At 39.6% G+C, this 16,035-nt stretch overlaps 2 protein-coding genes and 2 non-coding genes across 9 annotated transcripts; 1 reads left to right on the forward strand and 3 right to left on the reverse strand.

Moving 5' to 3' along the window:
* Positions 1-139: 139 nt before the first annotated feature.
* On the reverse strand, positions 140-7,542 carry naca (nascent polypeptide associated complex subunit alpha). 5 transcript variants are annotated; one of them, XM_051096818.1, is made up of 10 exons: positions 7,436-7,542; positions 6,454-6,529; positions 2,910-3,994; positions 2,054-2,729; positions 1,534-1,619; positions 1,336-1,413; positions 1,097-1,243; positions 712-840; positions 472-594; positions 140-262 (listed from the first exon to the last, which is right to left on the reverse strand). In XM_051096818.1, exons 2-10 carry the CDS (start codon positions 6,521-6,523, stop codon positions 248-250), a joined length of 2,409 nt encoding a protein of 802 aa, XP_050952775.1. In that variant the 5' UTR covers positions 6,524-6,529; positions 7,436-7,542; the 3' UTR covers positions 140-247. The 5 variants fall into 5 exon arrangements, with proteins under 5 accessions (XP_050952775.1, XP_050952776.1, XP_050952773.1 ...); XM_051096819.1 differs by having other exon boundaries at positions 2,054-2,687; positions 2,868-3,994; XM_051096816.1 differs by having other exon boundaries at positions 2,054-2,417; positions 2,466-3,994.
* Positions 335-410, reverse strand: LOC127155337 (small nucleolar RNA SNORD59). The gene has a single exon (XR_007825584.1). It is a non-coding gene; the product is annotated as a small nucleolar RNA SNORD59 (small nucleolar RNA).
* On the reverse strand, positions 924-999 carry LOC127155336 (small nucleolar RNA SNORD59). The gene has a single exon (XR_007825583.1). It is a non-coding gene; the product is annotated as a small nucleolar RNA SNORD59 (small nucleolar RNA).
* Positions 7,446-16,033, forward strand: tfip11 (tuftelin interacting protein 11). Of its 2 annotated transcripts, none has more exons than XM_051096821.1 (14): positions 7,446-7,579; positions 9,085-9,297; positions 9,402-9,561; positions 10,001-10,154; positions 10,253-10,380; positions 11,297-11,452; positions 11,542-11,733; positions 12,172-12,486; positions 12,840-12,946; positions 13,019-13,187; positions 13,287-13,530; positions 13,613-13,755; positions 15,255-15,420; positions 15,526-16,033. In XM_051096821.1, exons 2-14 carry the CDS (start codon positions 9,092-9,094, stop codon positions 15,885-15,887), a joined length of 2,502 nt encoding a protein of 833 aa, XP_050952778.1. In that variant the 5' UTR covers positions 7,446-7,579; positions 9,085-9,091; the 3' UTR covers positions 15,888-16,033. The 2 variants fall into 2 exon arrangements, with proteins under 2 accessions (XP_050952778.1, XP_050952779.1); XM_051096822.1 differs by having other exon boundaries at positions 7,477-7,579; positions 9,088-9,297.
* The last annotated feature ends 2 nt before the right edge of the window (positions 16,034-16,035 follow it).

Raw genomic sequence — 16,035 nt, forward strand, 5'->3', positions numbered from 1 at the left:
TGATTGGAGCTAGTTCATACCTTTACTTTCTCTTGGTCTATGCAATTCATGTTTTGAGCTTCTTTGGACAAATTGACCATACAATGAAACAACATTCCATGAACAGTAAAAAAAAAAATTCACAAAATACAACAAAATATATAATTTCATCAAGCCACGCCTTTATTTCTCTTGGGTATAAATTGTACAAACAATAGTGTAGATCAAATCAGCAACATCTCAATGTGACCCAGTCCCTGATCTCCATCTACATCGTCAATTCCTGTAAAGACAGACAAAAAGATAAATTGAGTAGCACTGCTTGATACCATGACACTAAATTTAAAGCCTGAGCTCTTCTCAGAACAAATGAATTGGCTTCAGAACAAATTCAGAAGAACGAAAGTCAAATGTTAAATCGTCACAGAAGAGTTCTGTTAACTCAATTACCTGCATAAATTGTTTTAAAATAAAGATATCATTTTAACTCACCATAATAGCATTAACAATGTCGTTATTGTTATTCTTCAGTGCACGCACAGCCTTCGCCCTGGATACATTGGCCTGTGACATGACCAGCTCAATGTCCTTGACCTCCACTCCGGTCTCATCAACCTGTAAATGGCAAAGCAAATCACTCATGAATGTGGGCATTTGACTTTTCGCAAGACCTTTCATGAAAGCATGTTCAGTATTATTCTGTGCTACAAGCACAACAGCATTAACGCTCACCTCTTCCTCTTCGCTCTCCTCCTGTACTGTGGGCGTCTGTGTGTTTTCCTGGATGTTTGAAACGGCTTCTCCTTGAACCTTGAACTTCTCTGCGGCTGCTAACTGAGCTTGCTGAGACAGATCTTCAATCTGAGAGGAGCAGAAACCATCAGGATGTTAGTTTGTTTTCTGAGCTTCAATGTGTTCTTCATTTACACCACTGTGAAAGCTTTCTCTCTCAGGACAGAAAGTTTGGCTTCATCAGACTCAGAAGAACGAAAGTCAAACTGTTTAAATCATCATCAAGAGGTCACTTAGGTCTACATTACTAGGCAAGGTTGCCATGTATAATCAGGGCTGAGACAGGAGAAGTGCACATCAACCTTAAATGAAAAAAAATCTTTACCTTGGCCTCACCGAAGACAATGTAAGTATCTGAAGCTGGACTTTTGTAGACATCTGGTTTGGTGATGACAAAGAGAATGTTCTTGGACTTGCGAATGGTTACTCTGGTAACACCAGCAACTTGTCTCAACCCCAATTTGGACATGGCCTTAAAAATGGAAGAAAGGGTACAGTTAAACAACACTGCATTCATTCTAATTGGTCTAATTGGTGTTCATTTAGCTCCTGAGGATGACCTACCTTCCTGGCTTTCTTCTCACTCCTGCTTTGTTTTGCTTTGCTGACAGGTTCCTCATCGATTTCAGCTGCGGCTGCAAGCTATGGAAAGGGAATGCGATTTAAGTTCATATCAATAAAAAACTGAAAAAGAAACGGTGGGAGAAAATGAAGTGGAGAGAAAATAATGCTTTTTGTATATGCTGATTAAAACAATCTTACCTGTGCCTGCTGTGTTTGTGTCTGTGCAGAGTCCTGCTCCTCCAGTTCAGGAACAGATTCGTCACTGTCAGATTCAGTGCCAGACCCTTAAAACACCCAAACACATTAAGTTAATTTGCTATTAGACACATAGATTTTCACCAGAACCCCTGTTGGAATAAACACAATCTTCAAATGCAATGGGGAAATGGGTGAATCAGTTTAACAGTGTTTAAATTACACTTTTGTATACTTTAAATATGCCTCAAAATGGAAGCAAAAGTAAATTGCCATTACACTTATAACTCTGGACAATATCCACATTAATAAACTGAACAACTTCCTGAAAAGCATCCAACTAAAGCTTTAATTTCACTCAGAGACTAAAGTAAAGAGATTTCCAGACCATTAAGTTACCAGGCTAAATTTCACTGATGAAGTGACCCTAAAGCATTTTTGGGGAGGGATAACATCATTTTGCAATATATACCAGCATAAGCATAGAAAGGAAAAACAGACAGGAAGAGAGAGAAAGAGATACCCTTGTCGTTCTTGATGACTGGGTCCAGTATGGATGGGGCTTTAACTGGTTTGGGAACAGGGGCTGGCTCAACTTTAGGGACAGGTTCAGCTTTGGGAGTAGGGGCAGGCTCAACTTTTGGGGCAGCAGCCTCAACTTTGGGAGCAGGTGTAGCCTTAACTTTAGGGGCAGGAGCAGACTTAACTTTAGGAGGCGCAGCCTCAACTTTAGAGGCAGGAACAGGCTTAACTTTAGGGACAGTCTCAGCTTTAGGAGCAGCAGCCTCAGCTTTGGGAGCAGCAGTCTCAGCTTTGGGAGCGGCAGCCTCAGCTTTGGGGGTAGGCTTACCTTTAGGGGCAGGCTTACCTTTAGGGGCAGGAGCAGCCTCAACTTTAGAAGCAGAGGTAGGCTCAGCTTTAGGGGCAGGAGCAGCCTCAATTTTAAGAGGAGCAGCCTCAACTTTAGAAGCAGGTGCAGGCTCAGCTTTAGGGGCAGGAGCAGCCTCAACTTTAGGAGCAGGAGCAGCAGCCTCAACTTTAGAAGCAGGGGCAGACTCTGCTTTAGGGGCAGGCTCAGGCTCGACTTTAGCAGCCAATGCCGCCTCAGCTTTAAGAGCAGCAACAGGCTTAACTTTGGCGGCAGGAGCAGCCTCAACCTTAGAGGTAGGAGCAGAGTCAGCTTTAGGGGCAGCCTCAACCTTAGGAGCAGGAACAGGCTCAGCTTTAGGGCTAGGGGCAGCCTTAACTTTAGGTGCAGGAGCAGCCTCTACCTTAGGGGCAGCCTCAGCTTTGGGAGCAGCAGCGGGCTTAACTTTAGCAGCAGGAGCAGCTTCAACCTTAGAGGTAGGAGCAGACTCAGCTTTAGGGGCAGCCTCAACCTTAGGGACAGGAGCAGGCTCAGCTTTAGGGCTAGGGGAAGCCTTAACTTTAGGTGCAGGAGCAGCCTCAACCTTAGGGGTAGAAGCAACTGCAACTTTAGGGGGAGGAGTAGGCTCATCTTTAGGGGTGGGGATAGGGTCAACTTTAGGTGCAGCCTCAACTTTCGGGGCAGCCTTAGGAGCTGGTTTAGTTTTAGGAGCGGCCTTTGCTTTAGGGCCAGATTCAACTTTACCAGGAGCTTTAGGAGCTGCTGGGGTAACTACAGGCACTGTGCTAGGTGGCATGGGGGGGAAAGCAGGCATTGCAAAAGGATTCTCAGGTGGTAAGAGAGGTGGGAGGTCATCATCCTCAGAGGCTGCAGGAGCAGGTTTTGGGGGTGCAGCAGTGGCTGTCTTCACATTTGGCACTTGGGCAGGGCTAGGCTTAGCAGCTGCTTTTGAAGGCGAGGGGGTCTTGGCTTCTGAAACAGCAGGGGCTGCTACTTTTGGAGCTTCAGAGGCGACCTTGGGGGCTTCAGCCACTTTGGGTGGACTGCCAGTCACAGCTTCTGTAAACGACTTTGGTGCTGGGGCAGCAGACTTAGAAGTTACTTTAAAGGCAACGGGAGCCACAGCAGCTTTGGGAGAGACAGGGGAAGCATTTCCATCTCCTGCTGGTTTTGCTACCTCTGGTACTGGTATAGCCAGAGACGGTGGAGCTGCAACTGGTGCAGGCTCCTGAGCAGGCTTTGAGGCAGAGGGAGGTGCTTGCTCAGATTCAGCAGGTTTAAAATTCTTTGCTTTCTGTTGCTTCCCTTGTTTACCAGCCTTTACCACCTTGGGAGCAGCCTGCTCAGCTTTCCCAGCTACAGAAGAGTCAGCCAGAGGAGAGGCCAAAGGGGAGCATGGAGGGGTGGCACGAGGGCCAGAAGCAGATTTAGGAGAGGTAGGGGAGCTTGAAGAGGCAGACAGAGAGGAGCGTTTCCTGCGTCCAGCAGGAACTGGCTTAGGAGCAGTGGTGTGAGGAGAAGAGGACAGCTTGGGGTTAGTTTTGCCCTCTTTGGGCTTTGCCTGAGAGGGAGCAGGGGCCGCAGCAGCAGGTGTAGCTAATGGAAATAAAAGGGCTAGAGTGACTTTTTTGGTAATTAAAAAGTTGCATGGTGTAAACCATCACATCCATGCTGGTTACGAGGGATGCTGTCAATTGCACAAATGTGTTAAACCTTTCCACAAAGGACAACTGGATACTAAATCAAACCAAACACACCTTGATTATCAGGTTAGGAATTGTAAGGCTTTGTAAAAACATCACTCTGCACATGCATGAACCAGACACATATTGGCAATGAACTACAGTATACAAAAACACTTGTACTAAACTAATGGCACACATGCCCCCGGTTTCATAGATGAGGCTTAAACCTAGGCCCAGACTAAAATTCATGTCTGGGCTGTTTTAACTAAAAGATACTTGCACTGACTGATCTAAAAATATGTCGGTTTCATTGTTACGTATCAAGATACACACCAGTACTGTTTTTATCTAAGGCATATTTATAAAAGCTACTTAAACGTCCTAATTGAACTGTGGCCTAAACCTGGCTTAACCTAAGCCCTGTCTGTGAAACTGGGCCTTAAAGTCCATGGGAACTGGAACTCGCTACCCATTTTACTTTAGAATTGTGATGCAGACTTTATATACAATATATTATGATAAATTAGATCTAAGGACAAATGACTAAAACCTGAAAGGACAATTACACCGCAAGTATAATTGTGTAATTGCCTATTCAGACAGCTAAATAGTTACAAAACTGAAACAGTGAATATTTGTAAGCAAACACCCTCAGAGGTGCAAGTAACAAATGGCATTTTAAAAAAGTGGTGTATTGATTTTACAGTACATGACCCCAGTTAAAAAAAAAAAAAAAAAAAAAAAAAAATGTAAAAACAAAACATACTGTGAAATAATGATCACAGAACAATATAAACTCAACTAAAAACACTATCTTTCTGGGTCAATGTGTGATCAACTTGTGCATGAGAATGGTTTGGTCTTATATGCATTTCTGTTCAAAAAGGCACAATAAAATTTTCAATTTTACTGGTTAAAAGTATGAACTATAATTCCACAAGCAGTATCTGTTAAGTATCAATAATAAGCCACAAGATGCACTTGTGCAACTTTAGTGTTTAAAAAAAAAAAAAAAGGAAAAAAGGAAAGAGTAGGAATGGGCTGACAATGTCATACCATCAAACGAGAACAAACATAAAACTGTCGTCACTGAATTTGTAAGGTTTTTTTTCCATTACAAAATTATTACAAATGTGTATGTAACCAATAAACAGACTATTAAGACAACAGAGTGCCCACTGCTAATTTGTACCATGCAGTACTCAAGTCCCAACTTCAGCTAAACTTCAAAAACAGTAGTCAGGATATCAAGAACTATATTCATTCCTCATTTTGTCATAACTGCAGTTTACCAAAGTACTAAACATGAGATATAGAGTTCCAAATCTGTGACTAAACATGCCCTATATTTACATTTACATAATTACATTGTTAAAAAAACAACCAAAAAGCTTGTAGTGTACATAAAGATGTATACAGAAAAATTTGTTTCCTCAAAACCAGAATCATTAGATTTAAATTGTACACGTTACATTGCATGATTCTCCTCATGAAGATCTCAAAGCCTTTCAAATACATTTCTGAACACAATAAATCCTTCCAAGACCAATACACTTCATAATCTAAGAAAATAAACCTAAACAAAAAACACTTGTTATAAATGTCTTACAACTATTCAGGCTGTAATCACTCAAATTCAGTGAAATGTTAGGAAATGTTCATGCAGAGTGGCACTGCCCATATTCCACACACACAAAGAAAATTAAGGATGCATGTGCTTTCAATACCACAACACAACTTCAGTGTAATGTTAATCAGAACAAGCAAACACTGTCGGGCAAGGCAGTCCTGGATTTTTTTAGAACCAAATGTTACCATTACCTTATAACCAATCAATATATCCGTAAGTAAATTATGAAGTCGCAAAACTACACTGTATGTATGACTTAAAGCTTAAATCATTTTTTTTGTCAGAAAGATATTGTCTATACAATTAAAGTCAATAACATACTTTAAAATCTTTTGTGTTCCCATGGAAGAAATTCATACAGGTTGGCCAAACTATCCCTTTTCCCAAACTAGTGCATTTTTTTTAATCCAGGGAGGGGCTCAAGAACATTAACTTAAAATGTCTAGGTGGAGAAGCCTGACTCAAACTGCATCCCCACCCTACAAAGCAACAAGTCACCACTCCAACTAGAGAAACTTGCTTTGTGAAGTCTCTACAACAGCTGGTGGAGGACCCTAAAAGAAAAACCTTAGGAAACTCTAAAACAGGTGCAAAAACACCATAAACAGACTGATCCTTGCTATAACTGCTTTATTTAAAAAATAAGTAAAAACTGCCAAAATGTTAAAAACTACAGCTCCAGGACCCCTTGCACAACACACATTTAGTGTCAGACATGCACATTTAAAGGCAGTACTAACCCGTCTCAGCCTGGGGCTGCTGCAACTCCTGCTCTGTGACAGGGACAGTTTCTGTGGCTTCGCCTGGCATTCTGGACTGCAACAGAAATTGACATACAAACATTACAAGGTTTGCAAAAATGAAGTTAATAAGTTGTTTTAGACATGTTTTAGTCTGTGCTTTGTATTCATGTGGCTTTTACTATTCAAAGTGAGCAGCACACTAGGCCTCTTCCTGTAGGCCTCTGCTGTCAGCTGTTCAATGGCCGGCTGAAGTACAGTAAACCCACTGCTGTGTTCACATCTGATCAAGTATAGAGCTTGCATACTAACATTTCACAAGTCCACTGTACGAAAACTGAGCTTTATAAAAACCCAAACACATAATATGGCCTATTCAACATCACAACCCAAAAGCATTGTTCTATACCCTGCTCTTAGTTGCGCGTGTAGTATGATGCACATTTCACGTGTGTAACAGAGCAGCACTGTCACGCTGCTGCTGTTTGAGAGAAAACATTACCCAAATAAAAACAAAACAACGCGAACAACGTTATTTACGTTTTATGTAATCACAACACGTGTACCTCTGTATGTTTATAATTTATTTGTTTAATAGACGAAATCAACTTTCCAATGAGTGATTACCGACCGACACACAAAGCAGGTTATTTTTGCTACTACATTAAATACTTTCACACATACGGCTCTAGTTGTTTATAAAACTAACGTTATATTTCGTATGATTTTAACGTTTCGTTAGACAAAAAGCCCACGGCTTAAGTCCTCGCACACAGCGAGTGGCGGTGCGTCTCGCTTCGCCCATTTTGAACTGGCAGCCGGTTGTATTCAATAAGATATTTCCTCAAAAATCAAGCCAAATAAATAAATTTTTACCGTTCCGCACAGAGAAACACTAAACCAGCAATACAAGTAGCAAATCAGAGGTGAAAAGCGTCAAAACAGCATTGGATGACAATAGATGTAACACAGAAGTACTCACTAGTTCAGGGCACAGGATCCAAGATGGCTGTAAGAGAGGGTTTCTGACCTCCGCGTCGCGCTGATGTCACAGCTCTGCTTCCGGCCCCAGCAGGAAGAAGCTTTTGGATTCCCTCTTGCTGACAGTGAGAACCCACATTTTCAGGTAAAAAAATGTTGTTTATGTGCTAGTGCTTTGTTATTTCGGCACAGAACGTTTGTGTATTAGATGGCCGTGATGAGGAACTCATAATAACCGTTTTAAATGAAAGCGTGTGTTTTTGTTTACAAAAAATAGCAATGCTATGCTAACCTGCATACTTTTGAGAACGTTTGCCTGACGTACTAATATTACAGTTGGTTTATCATATGAGTGTAATGTGATAACTATAAGCAGGCTAAACACCTTTATGTAAATACTGTTTTGCCTAAAACGGATGTTTTCAGTCTTTTAGGCAACGGACACTCAAATATCATCATCCCCATCTTAAAATTTTAAAAGGCATCGATATATATTTTCATGCTAAAAGATCTAATTTATGCTGTAATAAATAAAATAATATTAAATATAATATTAAAAATAATATTATAAACATGTGAGTATATATTTAGTCATTTTTAAGTCACTGTAGCACTATGTATTTTTGTTTTATCTATCTATCTGTCTGTCTGTCTGTCTGTCTACACTACCAGTCAAGAGTTTTTGAACAGTAACATTTTTAATGTTTTGTAATTAAGTCTCTTCTGCTCACCAAGCTTGCATTTATTTGATCCAGAGTACAGCAGAACCAGTAACGTTTTGAAATACTTTTGCTATTTAAAATAACTGTTATCCATTTGAATATATTTTAAAATGTAGGTTATTCGTAGTTTCAAAGCTGAATTTCTAGCATCATTACTCCAGTCATGTGATCTTTCAGAAATAATTTTAATATTCTGATTTGCTGCTCAAAAGTGTATTTTTATTATGTTAAAAATAGCTGAGTAGAATTTTTTTCAGGATTCTTTGACGAGTAGAGAATTCAATTTAAAGCATCCTTGCTAATTAAAAGTATTATTTTATATAATTTTTTTCCCAAAAAAATATACTGACTCCAAGCTTTTGAATAGTATAGTGTATAACGTTACAAAAGATTTATATTTCAGATAATTGCCGATCTTTGGATCTTTCTATTCGTCAAAGAATCCTGAAAAAAATGTACTCAGCCGTTTATAATAATAATAATAATAATAATAATAGTAATAATAATAAATGTTTCTTGAACAGAAAGATTTTTGAAGGATCATGTGACACTGATGACTGGAGTAATGATGCTGAAAGTGTAGCTTTGATCACATGAATAAATTACATTTTAAAATATATTCAAATAGAAAGCAGTTATTTTAAATATTTCACAATATTATTGCTTTTGCTGTATTTTGGCTCAAATAAATGCAGGCTTGGTGAGCAGAAGAGACTTCTTTAAAAAACATTAAAAATCTTACTGTTCAATAACTTTTGACTGGTAGTGTGTATCTCTCTCTCTCTTTTTTTATAATTTATTTGATCTTACACTAGTTACAATTTTTTTTTCTGCAAAATTTTCAAGGGGACCCCCTTGCAGCCCCCTGGGGGTCCCAGGACCCCAGTTTGAAAACCCTGGTCTAAAACAGTCTTCTGTCTAATTCCAGCAGAGAGATGTCTATGTCCCATTTGTATGGGCGTAGAGGTGATGAGGAGGAGGATGGTGTGGAAATTGAAAAGTTTGAGGTGACCGAATGGGACTTGGCCAATGAGTTCAACCCAGACAGACGCAGACACAGACAGACCAAAGAAGAAGCGACTTATGGGATTTGGGCAGAGCATGACTCTGATGATGAGCGGCCCAGCTTTGGGGGTAAAAGGTATGTGGTTGTTGTTGATAATATTTTGGCTGTCAAACTGCTAGAGACCTTAGTGACAAAGCGGTAAATGACAATATTCAACATTGATATTTGTATCCACACAGATCAAAAGACTATTCAGCTCCTGTGAACTTTGTGAGTGCTGGTCTACGAAAGACTGCAGCTGAAGAGAAAGCAGAGCAGGAGGGTTCAGATGACTCCAATGATGATGGAGATGCACCTCCTCCTCCACCCCGCGCTGCTGCTCCCAAAAAACTCCAAACGGTAACGTGAGATGCCAACACACAACAGCAAAGTCTTGTTTTCAATAAGCCTTTTAAGCTCACCAAGCCTGAATTTATTAGATAAAAAATACAGAAAAAACATATTGCTATATTGCATTATTATTTAATTAATTTTTAAAATATTCAAAATGTAATTAATTCCAAAGCTGAAGTTTACTCCAGTTGTCAGTGTCACATGATCCTTCAGAAATCATTCTAATATGCTGATTTGGCGCTCAAGAAACATTTCTTCTTATTATTAACGTTGGAAACAGTTGTGCTGCTTAATAGTTTTATTAAAATCTGATTAATCTGATCTTTTGATCAATTAAGCAAGTCTTTGGCTTGTAGATAAAATTATATTTCTTTCAAAAAATAATAGTCTTACTAATCACAAACATTTGAAAAGTTGTGTAATATATTTGAAATCTTTATTTTAGGGTGGGAGCTTTAAGACATCCCAGAGGTTTGCAGGTGGTATTAGAACAGGGCAGGACTTGGGATCCTGGGAGAAACACACACGAGGCATTGGTCAAAAACTTCTGCAAAAGATGGGCTACGTTCCAGGAAAAGGATTGGGCAAAAATGCTCAAGGTAAAACAATTCAGTTCTTCATTTCATACCTCAGTACACTGGTTTAACTGTTTTGCATGGTGTCATGATGTGAATATGCTTTTATAAATTGTGTGCAGGTATTGTGAACCCAATTGAGGCTAAGGTGCGGAAGGGGAAGGGAGCGGTTGGTGCATATGGTAATGAGAGGACCCAGCAGTCCCTGCAGGATTTCCCTGTTGTAGACTCTGAGGAGGAGGAAGAGAAAGTAAGTCAACACTAACAAATTCTTAGTAGTTACAGTGACAAATCAAATTCAAACGCTCAGTCAGAGTTGTTTAAAAATGCACATATCTAAAGGGATAGTCACCCAAAAATGAAAATTTTGTCATTAATTACTTGCCCTTAAGACGTTCCATACCCATAAGACCTTTTTTCAACTTCAGAACACAAATTCAACTGACATGTTCAAGGCCCAGGAATGTAGTAAGGACATTATTAAAATTGTCCATGTGACATCAGTGGTGCAATAGGAAATCTTGGAAAGAATTTACACAAGCATGCATTCAACTCAGGTCACAAATGGAAAGTCTTACTTATTTGAACAAGAATATACGGACGATGAACTAAGAGAGATGGACATTGTACGTCATGACCGCCGGCTCCTGTGTCAACAGCACCACACGCATATGTTGTGTTATTTATAATGAATGCGTGGTGGAGACTGACACGGAAGAGAAGAAATTGTTGAATGAAGTCATTATTTTTGTTTTCTTTGCACAAAAAGAAAATTCTCAAAGCTACTTAAAATTACCACTGACGTCACATGGATTTTAACGATTCCCTTACTACCTTTCTGGGCCTTGAATGTGGTAGTTGCATTGCTGTCTATGCAGGGTCAGAAAGCTCTCAGATTTCATCAAAAATCTCTTAATTCGTGTTCCGAAGATGAACGAAGGTCTTGTATGTTTGGAACGACATTAGGGTGAATAAATAATGTTTGAGCTATCCCTTTAAATGACACAAAGGATCCTTTTAAATGCTGAATGGATAGAAATCCATAGTTTTCTTTTTTGGTAATGAAACAAAAATCATCTGACTAAACAAAACACCAGCTGGTAAAATCCCTGTTTTTACATTGTTTGCTTTATTTTTATTTTTAATATTTTTTTCCATCTTTGAAGGAGTTTCAGAGGGAGTTGGGGCAATGGCGTAAAGAACCAGGAACGGCAAAGAAAAAGCCCAAATATTCTTACAAGACTGTGGAAGAACTGAAAGCTCATGGCAAACTGGACAACAGGAGCATGAGCAGACCTGCTGGAGAACTGGCTCAGGTTAAGGTAAGAGTGCAAACCCTTAGAGTAATGCGCAATAACCGTTTATAGCTATATGTCACAAGAAACAGTTAACCATCTCTTATGTGTTTCAGGTAATTGATATGACAGGCAGAGAGCAGAAGGTGTATCACAGTTACAGTCATATGAGTCAGAAGCACAGCGTTCCTGAGGAGGCTCCTTTGAGTGTGACCACGCGAGAACAGAAAACCTCTGGCTTCTCTTTACCAGAGCTGGAACACAACCTCAAACTGCTCATTGAGCTCACAGAGCAAGACATTCTACAGGTACAGTACATATAAACTTGCACTAAATTAGCAGTTAAAGGGATAGTTTACCCAAAAATGAAAATTCTGTAGTTACTCACTCTCATGTCATTCTAAACCTGTAAGACATTTATTCATCTTCGGAACTCAAATTTATTATACTCTTATTAATAAACTCAAAAGATATTTTTGATGAAGTCCAAGAGGTTTCTGACCCTACATAGACAGCAACGCAGCTACCATCTTCAAGGTCCAGAAAGGTAGTAAGGACATTGTTAAAATAGTCCATGTGGCATCAGTGGTTCAACCGTAATTTTACAAAGCTATGAAAATACTTCTTGTAGGCAAAGAAACCAAAAACCCTTCACATCTTATCATATTTAAATGCATAATTCACTTCAGTGATGGAAGCAAACAGCTCGTTCTTAATTTTATGATTTTCTGTTTGTGTGTGTATAGAGTGCACGACGTCTGCAGCATGAGAAAGACACTGTGGTGACCCTGACCCATGAGAGTGACGCGCTGCAGGTCAGGCTGGCAGAGGAGGAGCAGTCTCTTGGTCGGCTGGAGCAGGTGATGAACCTGGTGGATCGTTTCGAAGCAGGCGATAGAGAGGGCAGCCCTGCGCTCAGCCTTCAGGAGTGTGCTAAAATCTTCCAGCAGCTGCAGACAGAGTTCTATCAGGAGTACAAAACCTTGGGTTTGGGAGATCTGGCTGTTTCTGTTGTGCATCCTTTATTAAAAGAAAGACTTCGCAGCTGGGATCCACTAAAGGTAAAAAGACATTTTATTAAGCATGTTTTTACACCACTGGGGTCGGAAGTTTTTTTTTTCTTGAAAGTATTTCATGCTCACTAAGGCTGCATTTAGTTGTTAAAATACAGTAAAGAAACTATTTTCTAATTAAATATATTTTTTTAAAAAGCTGAATTTTCAAAAGGCATTACTCCAGTCTTCAGTGTCACTTGACCTTTCAGAAATCAATCTAATGCTGATTTGTTGCTTAATATTTCTGTGGAAACAGATTTTTTTCAGGATACTTTAATCTTTGTTTAGTAATCATTATTTATTTTGATATTTTAGTATCTCTGAGTTCTGAAATCTGCACTCTCTCTGTTTATCTATAGGACTGTTCAGATGGTTTGGAGGAAGTCGGTCAGTGGAGGGCCATTCTTGAAACCTCACAATCTCTTCATGGTGGTCCAGACACTTCTAACATGGACCCCTATCACAGGTAAACCATATCTGAGAGTGTTTATGTGGAGTGTCTGTGGAAGCAAATTACTTTAGTGAGTTTTATGTGCAGGTTAATATGGGAAGTGTGGGTTCCAGTCATGAGGATCTGTGTGTCTCAATGGCAGCCGAGAAACGTGGGCCCCATGGTGGACTGTGTCGAATGCTGGGCCCCTGTATTACCATTGTGGATTCTGGATCATGTTTTGGAGCAGCTTATTTTTCCACGACTACAGAGAGAGGTTTGTGCGGAACATATGAGCAATTCAGTGTACATTTTCTTGTCAAACACAAGTGTGAGAAAGATGTTACTTTTCTGATTGTTTTTTTTTTTTGGATAGGTGGACAGTTGGAACCCTCTGACTGACACAGTACCAATCCATTCATGGATCCATCCCTGGCTGCCTCTGATGCAAACCCGTCTTGAGCCACTGTACGCACCCATCCGCAGTAAACTAGCCCACGCCCTGCAGCGCTGGCATCCCAGCGACTCCTCCGCCAGACTCATTCTGCAACCCTGGAAAGATGTCTTCACACCTGGTGCCTGGGAGGCCTTCATGGTGAAAAATATTGTTCCCAAACTAGGTATGTGCTTGTCTTTTAGATTGTCAGTGTCAGACTTTGGGAGTCTGAGGGAGTTTCTGAAGGTTTTTCTACTGTGTTGCAGCTCTGTGTTTAGGAGAGCTGGTGGTGAATCCTCATCAGCAACTGCTGGAGCCGTTCAGCTGGGTGATGGACTGGGAAGGGATGCTTTCTGTTTCCACTATGGTTGGCCTGCTGGATAAGAATTTCTTTCCCAAGTGGCTACAGGTCAGCCTAACAGTCTTTTACAACTAGTCAGAAGAATACAAAACAATTTTAACCAATAAGAACCAAATCTGATTGGTGTAAAACATCAGTATGGCATGCATTTTTGGGACTAAATGTATGATAGATTAAGATTGCCACTTAAGAAGAAAAAGAAGGAATTATTTAAAGGAATTTTTTTAAACCTATTTGTTAGTTTACCCCAAAATGAAAGTTCTGTCATTAATTACCCTCATCTCATCCCAAACCTGTAAGACCTTCATTCACCTTTGGAACACAAATTAAGATATTTCTGATGAAATATAAGAGTTTTCTGACTCTGCATAGACAGGAATTCAACTACCATATCCAACACCCAGAAAGGTAGTAACAGGGTTCGTACAAGGTGCTAACTTGACTTCTTTTTTAAGGCCTGGAAAACCCTTGATAATAGAAATATTGTTTAAAAGGTACTTGAATTATTGAAAGACAATGTATCTATGAAATAAGTGTTTCATTTATCTTTTCATGCAAAATTCACGCAATTCAAAAACATACCCTTTTCGCTTATTTCAGTTAATGTCAGAAAACAAATCGAGCTAAGCCAGTAGTAGTACTACCAGTGTCGTGAAAACATGGCTGAAGATGCGAAAAGAGGAACAGAACCAAATCAGTAGAGTCATTTAGGTTGGGATTTTTCATTTTTGAATTTCAACATCGCTTGTAATGATTTTAAAAAGCATGTAGTCGTGGGCAAAACTGAGGTTTTAGAAACTCTGAATCAGTTAAACCATTACGTCACAAAATGATTCACTATTTCAAAGCGCCCCAATCGGACTTCAAATCGCGTATAGCGAGTCATTTGATTTAGATTGGAACGAGTTTGTGAATCATTTAGCGAATTAAATGATTCAAATCAAATGATTCAGAGCGCGGATTGCGAATCATTTGATTCAGATCAGGACTTCGGTGTGGGTTCACAAATCATTTATTTCAGATCAGGATTTTGGAGCAATTTTGTGAATCTTTTTTTTTTCTGTTTTATTTTCTTAAACAGTAAAAAACATCAAACCATTAATGTAGTACAGTTTTAAAAAAGTATACACAAATACAAATCCTTTAAGAACATGAACAGTGGTTTAATATAGTAAAAGTGTTGTATAGTTTGTAATACTTTAGTAATACTTTGCATGTGCTTCTCCTTATTTTTGCCATTTTTTAGTAGTATACTTTTATCTATTTCTTCTTTCTTTTATTTGAAACGGAAAACATTGTTTGATAAGTGTGATCTCTGATTGAAGTCCTTGAAAATCATAAGTAGTAGTGCTTGAAAAGTCCTTGAAAGTCTTGTAATTTCATTTTACAATATCTGTATGAACCCTGTAGTGAGGACATTGTTAAAATGGTCCATGTGACATCAGTGGTTCAACTGTAATTTTATGAAGCTACAAGAATACTTTTAGTTTAGTGTCACTCGTACATTTGAATTGAATACTAGGTGTTTCTTTTGTTTCCTGGTGCAGGTGTTGTGTTCTTGGCTCAGCAACAACCCAAACTATGAGGAGATCACTAAATGGTATCTGGGCTGGAAGAGCTTGCTGTCAGAGAACCTTCTCAGTCACCCTTTGGTCAAAGAAAAACTGAACGAGGCCCTTGACATAATGAATCGTGCTGTTGCCTCTGGACTAGGTCAGTCACACACTAGAAAATAACATGTTTAGTCCACTAAATGTATTTCTAGCTTTGTACAGGTCTCTCATTCTGCCTTTAACTTTACGGTCTGTCTTTTTGCAGGTGGGTATATGCAACCTGGAGCAAGAGAGAATATTGCATATCTGATTCAGACGGAGAGAAGGAAAGATTTCCAGTGCGAGCCTCAGCCTGAGCGCCGTGACGTGGAGAATTCTGCTACGCGGCCACCGGGCACCGCAGCGGTACCAACATCTGTACCTACCAACTTTAAAGATCTAGTCCAGGCCAAAGCTGAGGAGAATGGTATCGTCTTCATGCCACTGGTGGCTAAACGGCATATGGGCAAACAGTTGTTCACGTTTGGCAGAATAGTCATCTACATTGAGCGTGGGGTGGTCTTCGTCCAAGGTGAAAAAACATGGGTTCCAACGTCACTACAGAGTCTAATTGATATGGCCAAATGAGACTGAAGCTCGGCAAAGAGAAGCTGTTTAAATGTTGCCGTCTAGTCTGCTTCCATGCAGTTTGTAACACTGTGTCAGACTTGTCTATCAATGTTGTTTTATATTGCTGAACAACTGGTTTGAATAAATTTGTCTTTAAAATTAACAA

The sequence above is a fragment of the Labeo rohita genome, chromosome 23 (assembly GCF_022985175.1).
Source record: "Labeo rohita strain BAU-BD-2019 chromosome 23, IGBB_LRoh.1.0, whole genome shotgun sequence".
NCBI lineage: Eukaryota > Metazoa > Chordata > Actinopteri > Cypriniformes > Cyprinidae > Labeo > Labeo rohita.

Bases quoted from the DNA above. Each gene is read 5' to 3' on its own strand.
- tfip11 (XM_051096821.1), top strand. From the start codon at position 9,092: ATGTCTATGTCCCATTTGTATGGGCGTAGAGGTGATGAGGAGGAGGAT. The intron at 12,947-13,018 runs GTAAACCATATC...TTTTATGTGCAG, and splicing joins AACATGGACCCCTATCACAG to GTTAATATGGGAAGTGTGGG. The intron at 13,756-15,254 runs GTCAGCCTAACA...TTCCTGGTGCAG, and splicing joins TCTTTCCCAAGTGGCTACAG to GTGTTGTGTTCTTGGCTCAG.
- naca (XM_051096815.1), bottom strand. From the start codon at position 6,523: ATGCCAGGCGAAGCCACAGAAACTGTCCCTGTCACAGAGCAGGAGTTG. The intron at 1,414-1,533 runs GTAAGATTGTTT...CCCTTTCCATAG, and splicing joins CACAAACACAGCAGGCACAG to CTTGCAGCCGCAGCTGAAAT. The intron at 595-711 runs GTGAGCGTTAAT...TGCCATTTACAG, and splicing joins AGGAGAGCGAAGAGGAAGAG to GTTGATGAGACCGGAGTGGA.